Consider the following 8,478-nt stretch of genomic DNA (forward strand, 5'->3'; position numbering starts at 1 on the left):
TTAGCCACACTGTCCCTGGGTTTCAACTGTGGCTTTATCTCCACCTCTGCATGTGGGTCATCCACAGGAGTTTGCTCCTGAGGTGCCCAGAAGGACTTGGGTTTGCCTCATTGAGTGCCAGGTGTGGTCATGGTGCAGCTGCTTGGGTCACAGGGGCCCTGGCAGCACCAGATACTCAGGGGAGCTGGTGGCTAGGGCAGCAGGAAATACGCTGTTCTAGAAGAGTGGCAACCCACTCCACTACTCTTGCTTGAAGAACCCCCAGACAGAGAAGCCTGGAAGGCCACAGTTCACAGGGTCACAAAGACTTAGTCACCACTGAAGCAACCCACATACACAGATGCAGGACTTTTTCTAGCCTGTGGCAGTTCTGCCCTAGTGAGGATTGAGTGTGAAGGTGGTGCAGCTGCTTGACAGTGCCAAGTGCGCAGGGACACAGACTGGCTCAGCTGCAGCTATGGCTCTATCAGAGTCTGGCAGCTAGCAATCAGAAGGCCTCTTTGGCTAGTCCTTCTCTGTTGCTCCGCCCATTCATGCACTTAGAGGTCTCCCTTGCCTGGGGTCCTTCTCTGTTGCTTGGTGCATCAGGCACATGAAGGGCTCCTCTGGCTGGGGTCCTTCTCTGTTGTTCCATGCCTCAAGCACTTGAAAGGCCAGCATCTCTATTGTTCACCTGCTGGTGTTGGTCTTAGTGTGTGAGGAGAGAGAGGCTACCATGATGGCTTCATCCCCTACGCATGACTCAGCAGTATCCACTTGCTGCCGTGGCTGCCTGACTTTTCTCCACAGACATTTCTCAACACAGTCTCCTCCCTCATGTCCCCTCAGGCTGTCTCTCTGCAGTCAACAGCAGGCTTTGCCCTGGCACTGCTCCACAATCCCTACACTTCAGCTCCCAGCCACTGTGCCTTCTAGGGGAACTGCAACCCTGTCTGGGGTACGAATGGCTGCAGAAAGGAATGTCTATGTGATTATCATTCCATTTAGGCTGTCACAGATCAGCTGCTTTACTGTCAGCCTCAAATGTTTCTCCTCTGACTCAGACAATTGCCCCAGTGTGGGAATCAGACCCCTGCTTCAATTCCCCCACCCACTGAGGGCAAGTCCAGTCTTACTAACTCTCCTGTTTTTCCTCCTTGTTCCTTCATTCTAGCAAGTTTTCCATGGTTCTATATATTCTTTTCCAGTGGTCAGGTACTCCTGCCTGCTCTCAGCTGGTGGTCTGCAATCACTTCTGGGTCTGAAGCTGTATTCCTGATGTATCCATGGAGAGAGATATACTCCATGTCCACCTACTCCTCTGCCATTTTCTTCCTCATGTTTGTATTTCTTGACAACCTTCATCCTCAATCTCCTCCCACCAATTCTCTGCCTTTAGTAACCACAAATGTTTGTCTTGTTATCAATGTGTCCTAAAGCAGCAGTCGCCCTGAGTCCACCCAGATGTAGCCCTGGGGGTGGCTGTGTTCTTTTCCACTGCCTTGAGCTATGCTCAGTGAATGTGAAGGAGAGCCTGAAATTCTCCTGATGGGAGTCTGAAAGATAAAGCTTGAGAAGAGGAGTTTGAGAGGTCCAGGAATGGATGTCTCCAAACTGATAATGCATGGCCATGCATGGGCACAGCTGTACCAATTAAAATCTCAAAATGCTTCCAATCTTAGTGGGTAAACAGTCACTGAGCTGAGGTCACCCCAAGTACCCATGCCATAACCAGGAGCTAAAGGGCTTTTATCTGGCATTTTGAACTTCATCTCCTAGAAAACTCTGTAAAAGCAAAGTAATATCTCTGCTCTTTAATATGCTATCTAGGTTGGTCATAACTTTCCCTCCAAGGAGTAAGCGACTTTTAATTTCATGGCTGCAGTCACCATCTTCAGCAATCTTGGAGCCCAGAAAAATAAAGTCAGCCACTGTTTCCCCATCTATTTGCCATGAAGTGATGGGATTGGATGCCATGATCTTAGTTTTCTGAATGTTGAGCTTTAAGCCAACTGTTTCACTCTCCTCTTTCATTTTCATCAAGAGGCTCTTTAGTTCTTCTTCACTCATTAGGATTTTAGTTTTTACAGAGATCAGGAAATGTGCTAGGTGCTAGGGATCTGGCAGGACAAAGATAAACTAGATTGTCCCATTCCATGACCTCATGGAGGTCACAATCTTGAGGAAATGGGGATGAATAATAAATGTTCATATAAAGGATAACCAGGGCTGTGATATGTTAAGCATTGGGTATTGTGGGTACCAGAAGTAGTCCTTGACCTAGTATGGGAGAGTTCTTGGGGGAGCAGGCATCTAAGTGAGGACCTGAAGGATGATCAGGAAATTACCCACATAAGCAGAGAAGAGGAGAAACATCCAGACAGAAGTGACTGCATGTGCAAAGATCCCAGGATGAGAATGTATGACAGAGTGGAGAAACTGTAAGTGGTTCAACAAGGCTGGAAATGAAGTGTGCAGTGATGACAAATGGAGAGATTCCAAGTGGACTGCATCCCCCAAAGGTCAACCACCCCTTCCCTGGGCCAGTGAGGGTAAAAGGGCATATAGCAAGCAAAAATGGAGGCAAAATGCGTGGGGGCAAAAATGTGTGGACAAAAATGTAATGAGGGTCTCTTGTTGGGGACATGTTGGAGAGGTAGGTATAGAAGGGTCATTTCTAATCAAAAAGTAAGGAGTTCCTTTATAATACAGATGACATTTAAGTTTGAATAGAAGATGAATAAATGCTCACCTGGTACAGAGAGAATGGCATCTTTAAAGGAGCCCCACATGGACAAAGAAATCTGGGGTTTAGAAATCTGGGGTTGTTCTTTCACCTTTCCTTAATGTGTGCCTTTTTTGTCTCCAGGTTTTAATGGACATGGTCTGAATGAGCCTCCTACAAGTAAATATCTTTGCATCCATCTTTCATTTCAGCCTCCATGGGTCTTTTGCCAAGCTTTTCTTTTCGCTCACAAAGGGAGCTGTCCCCAGACTCAGACTGGTCTCCTGAGTGGAGCCAAGATGTCAGTGGGAGGAAAAATGCTGAGCCTTTGGTCTCTTTTTGTACCTGCAGCAATGGTACTGGCTTGTCAAATTTTATTTTCTATATTTTTCTGGGTTAGAAGGGTATATTTGAGCAATAATTTCCTACAGAAATGGGTTGAAGTTCTATGATGAGCTTATAATTCATGACTCCTACTAACAAAATTTCCTATAGGTGCCACAGAAGTATCAAGGTAAAGATGTAAACACTGGTGACTATTCACTATTAATGGTGAAATTTGCATTTTTTATTCAACGCCTCCCTAATGTATTTTTCCATCCATTTTTCTATCCTACCAGTTATCTGTTTTCTCAAATACAAATCTCCCTCCCTCCATTCCTTCTTTTCTTTTTCCTTCATTTCTTCCATCCATCCAAATAACCGTTCACTTGTTTGTCCTTCTTTTGTTCTGTACTTCCATTCATCTCTCAACTTTTCTTCCTGGTATTTATTCTTCTTTCCTCCTCTTTGACTCTCCTATGTCCACTCTTCCTTCATCCATCCAGGTATCCCATTTCTCTTTCTCCATCTATCTGTCCTCTTTGTTTACTCTCTTTCTTGTTTACCCACTCACACTCTCTTGGATTCATTTCATTCATTGTGTGAATAGGAGGCTTGCTCTACTCACAAAATCACTCCTATTCACACAATCACTCCTTCCCTCACTCTGATTAGTGGTACACCTTTAAATGGTTGTCCTTGGACAAATTTCTGGAACTCAGGTGAGCCTGGAGGGCTTTCTTCCATTCTATGGGGGACTTGGTTTTTTAGTTTGATGAAATGAATTCTTTTTTTCTTTTGAAATCTGGTTCATTTAATACCATATTTAAGAAGCCAAAAGGTCAAGAAGATTTACTCATATCTTTTTTTTCCAAGAGCTTTATATTTTTATCATTGAATTTAGGTCTTTATTTTCAGTTAATTTTGTGTAAGTTGTGAGTTGGGGGACCAACTTCATTTTTTTTTTTTACACATGGATATCTACTTGTTGCAGTGCTTTTTGTTAAATCATCTATTATTTCCCTGCTGTCTTGGAACTTCTATTGAAAATAAATTGCCTATAAGTGTGTTTGTTTCTAGACAAAAAATCCTACTCTATTGATCTAAATGTCTATATTTATGCAAGTGGGTTGGAAAGATCCCCTGGAGAAGGGAAAGGCTACCCTCTCCTGTATTCTGGCCTGGAGAATTCCATGGACTGTGTAATCCATGGGGTTGCAAAGAGTTGGACATGACTGAGCAACTTTCACTTCACTTTATGAAAGTGGAATGCTCTTTTGATATCTGTAGCTTAGTAGCAATTTTTATAATTGGGAAGCAGAATTTCCCAAGTTTATTATTTCTGCTTATTGGTTTGGCTTTTCAAAGTACTTTGCAATGTTATATGAATTTTAGGATCAGCTTCCAAATTTCTATAGAAGAGCCAGCTGCAATTTTGACAAAGATTGTATTTAATCTGTAAATTAAGTTAAGCAGTGTTTCCATCCTAATAATATTAAATCCTTGACTTATGAATATGAGATGTGTTTATGTTTATTTCAGTCTTTCTAAAATTTTTCAACAAAGTTTTGTAGTTTTCAGTGTATGAATCTTAACAGTATTTTTGTTCAATTTCTCCCCAAATTCTTGATATTTTATTCTTTACTTATTTGTTTTTTAAATTTCATTTTCAGAATGTTAATACCTGGCATTTAGAAATACAGTGTTTGTATATTTGTCTTACATTGTCCTGAACTAATAGAATTCAGTAGTATTTATTTATATTTCTTAGAATTTTTAATATACAAGATCTTATCATTTGTGAATAGAGAGAGATTAAGTTACCAGAATACCTTATCTGTCTCCTGAGAAATCTGTTTGTGGGTCAACAAGCAATAGTTAGAACCAGACACAGTACAATGGACTGGTTCAAAATTGGGAAAGGAGTACAACAAGACTATATATTGTCACCCTGTTTATTTAACTTACATGCAGAGAACATCATGTGAAATGCTAAGATGGATGAATCACAAGATTGGAATCAAGATTCCTGGGAGAAATATCAACAACCGCAGATATGCAGATGATACTACTCTAATAACAGAAAGAAAAGAGGAATTAAAGAGCACCTTGATGAGAGTGAAAGGACAGAATGAAAAAGCTGGCTTGAAACTCAACATTAGAAAAAAGAAAAGAAACCTAAGGTCATGGCATCCATCCTCATCACTTCATGGCAAATAGAAAGGGAAATAGTGGAAGCAGTGACAGATTTTATTTTCTTGGGCTTCAAAATCACTATGGATGGTGACCGTAGCCATGAAGTTAAAAGATGCTTGCTCTTTGGAAGGAAAGCTATAACAAACCTAAACAATGTTTTAAAAAGCAGAGACATTGCTTTACCGACAAAGGTATATATAGACAAACTTCTGATTTTTCCAGTAGTCATGTATGGATGTCAGGGTTGGACTGTAAAGAGGGCTAGGCACCAAAGAATTTATGTCTTTGAACTGTGGTGTTGGAGAAGATTCTTGAGAGTCCCTTGGACAGAAAGGAGATGAAACCAATCAATCTTAAAAGAAAATCAACCCTGAATATTCTTTGGAGGGACTGATGCTAAAGCTGAAGTTCCAATACACTGGCCACCTGATATAAAAAGCTGATTCACTGGAAAACACCCAGATGCTGAATTTGAGCAAATTCTGGGAGATAGTGGAAGACAGAGAAGCCTGGCATGCTGCAGTCCATAGGGTCACAAAGAGTCAAAAATGGCTTAGTGACTGATTAACAGCAATTACAATTACGGCACAAACTACATTTACAGTTCAAATTCCTTCCAGGTAGGATCCATGCATTACTCAGATTTTAAACTAATTTCATCTATTTTTAAAAAATTATAATGTAGTATAAGAAATGTTTAATAAAAGCATTTCCATGAGTAAGACATCATGCTGTGTGATCATTAGCTCTGGACCTAAAGAAAGGCCAGTTCTAGGGCAAGATACATTGTTGCACAAGGCTTAAAGAAAGCATGAGGAAGAATGCTCACCTCCTACTGGAAGGGCCCTGGACTGCCTATCAACTCTCTCAGGGATGAATATGGGATTTACATCATGGCATGAAATTCTGAAGAATAATATTGGCAAAAGACTATATATTTCTGATGTACAGTGAAGGAAAATAAACCATTAGTACAAAAATGCCTTAATTTACAGTATTGTGACAGATCCCATGTTTAACATTTTCTTTAGAGCCCCTGTGACATCCTTATTCCTAAGACTGTAGATTAAAGGGTTAAGAACAGGAGTGAGTATGGTGTAAAATGCAGATACAATCATATCCTTCTCAGGGGTGTGGTAGGAACTGGGGAGCATGTAGGTATAGATGGCAGCTCCAAAGAACAGGATGACCACAGTCATGTGGGAAGAACAAGTAGTGAAAGCCTTCTTCCTGCCCTCTGCTGAATTCATCCTGTGGATGGTGAGGAGGATGAATGAATAAGAGCTTGAAATGACTGTCACAGGGATGAGGAGCATGAGGACACAGCACAGGTACATGAGTGTCTCATACAGGGAAGTGTCTGAGCAGGAAAGCTTCATTACAGCAGGGACCTCACAGAAGAAGTGATGGATCTCCCTGGTTTTGCAGAAGGGGATGGTCATGGTGACTGGTGTGAGCATAAAGCCATCCACTGATCCCAGGAACCAGCAGCCAGACACCAAGAGGTGACACACTCTATGGTTCATGAGAATAGAATAACGGAGTGGATGACAGATGGCCACATAGCGGTCATAGGCCATGGCAGCCAGAAGAAAAAATTCTGAACCTACTAGAGTCAAATAGAGAAACATCTGCATTCCACATTCAGAGGCTGAAATCTCATTCACACCCATGACCTGGTCCATGAGCATCTTTGGCACAGTGACAGAAATGTACATCACATCCATGAGAGACAACTGACTAATAAAAAAATACATGGGAGTTTGAAGATGGGCATTAGAATGTATCAGAAGAATCAGGATGCTATTACCAGACAAGGCCATCAGGAAAATCACAAAAATGACCACACAAAGGAGAGCTGGGTGCTTGGATTGACTGAAGAGTCCCATGAGGATGAAATCCAACTGTCCAGTATAGTTGGCCACCCAGGTGGAGTTGTCCATAAAGTTTCACCTAGATAAGCAAGGAGAGCCTTGTAATTAATAGATTGCAATATGGTCATACAATATGACCACCTGATATTAATGTTTAGTGAGCTTCTGCTACATGTGTGTTTGTGTTTTTGTCTGTGTGTGCATACACACCTGCATGCACAGCCATGTATGCAATCCAGTTGTGCTAATAAGAGGAGATGTTATGGAATTGTAGATTTGAGGATTATAAGATTCCTTCAATTAAATACATTCTTTGAAAGAGAAAGAATTCACAACTTGTCTTTCGGTGAATATATTGTGGGTTAAAACAATCAGTTACTAATAGTAAGTTTGCCAAAGTTCAATGTCATGAGATGTCCTGATGCAAACTCTACATAAATATATATTTAAGCAAATAAGAGTATATAAATATAAATAAGTATAATTTATATTTCCAATTTTAACTGTGGATAAGCAGAGTTTCATAGAGAATCCCATCTCTGTTTTATCTAGTACATGCTTCTGCAACTTCATCTCCTTATAGTTCCTGCCATTTGTTTCAAATATCGGGGAACAGAACTAGCATTTAGAAGGTCACAGACATTTACAAGACAAGGCATTCATTGTTTTGCAAGCATTATCTGCTTTATTGCCTACAGCAATCAAGTTTTCATGGAAAAAGAGATGCATAAAGGAAAACTGAATAACACTGAGAAGTCTCTGACTCCATGTAATGTTCTGTCCCCTATCTTGCTGCTCACAGTACATATCTGTGTTCAATGCTGAAGACAAATTAAAAAAAAAAATTAAACTTGGTTACACTTAAGGAGGTCATAATCAGTCAATGAGGGAGAAATATTACATAAATGTGATTTAAACTAGAATATTAAAAGACATACAAAATAAATTATTAAGAACAGTAGGAAAAAAATACACCTGAACTTTCTTAAGAGAATTAGTAGTTTCTCCTAAAATTTTTATCAGGCAGATTACATTTTGGAGCTTTTCATTTTCTTACATGTTAAATGTTAAGTTTTATAAGTCCTTATCAACAAGAGTTCATCTTTGCATGAAATGTTCCTTTGGTATCTCTGATTTTCTTGAAGAGATCCCTAGTCTTTCCCATTCTGTTGTTTTCCTCTATTTCTTTGCATTGATCGCTGAAGAAGGCTTTCTTATCTCTTCTTGCTATTCTTTGGAACTCTGCATTCAGATGTTTATATCTTTCCTTTTCTCCTTTGCTTTTCACTTCTCTTCTTTTCACAGCTATTTGTAAGGCCTCCCCAGACAGCCATTTTGCTTTTTTGCATTTCTTTTCCATGGGGATGGTCTTGATCCTTGTCT

At 40.3% G+C, this 8,478-nt stretch overlaps 1 protein-coding gene across 1 annotated transcript; it reads right to left on the reverse strand.

The window, feature by feature from the left end:
• Positions 1-6,210: 6,210 nt before the first annotated feature.
• On the reverse strand, positions 6,211-7,164 carry LOC104982902 (olfactory receptor 2T29-like). Its single transcript, XM_010832335.1, has one exon. The coding sequence runs from the start codon at positions 7,162-7,164 to the stop codon at positions 6,211-6,213; it is 954 nt and encodes a 317-aa protein (XP_010830637.1).
• Between the last annotated feature and the right edge of the window lie 1,314 nt (positions 7,165-8,478).

Source organism: Bison bison, unplaced genomic scaffold (genome assembly GCF_000754665.1).
Source record: "Bison bison bison isolate TAMUID 2011002044 unplaced genomic scaffold, Bison_UMD1.0 scf7180017860852, whole genome shotgun sequence".
NCBI classification, from domain to species: domain Eukaryota; kingdom Metazoa; phylum Chordata; class Mammalia; order Artiodactyla; family Bovidae; genus Bison; species Bison bison.

Excerpts from the sequence above, each read along its gene's own strand:
- LOC104982902 (XM_010832335.1), bottom strand. The coding sequence starts at position 7,164 with ATGGACAACTCCACCTGGGTGGCCAACTATACTGGACAGTTGGATTTC.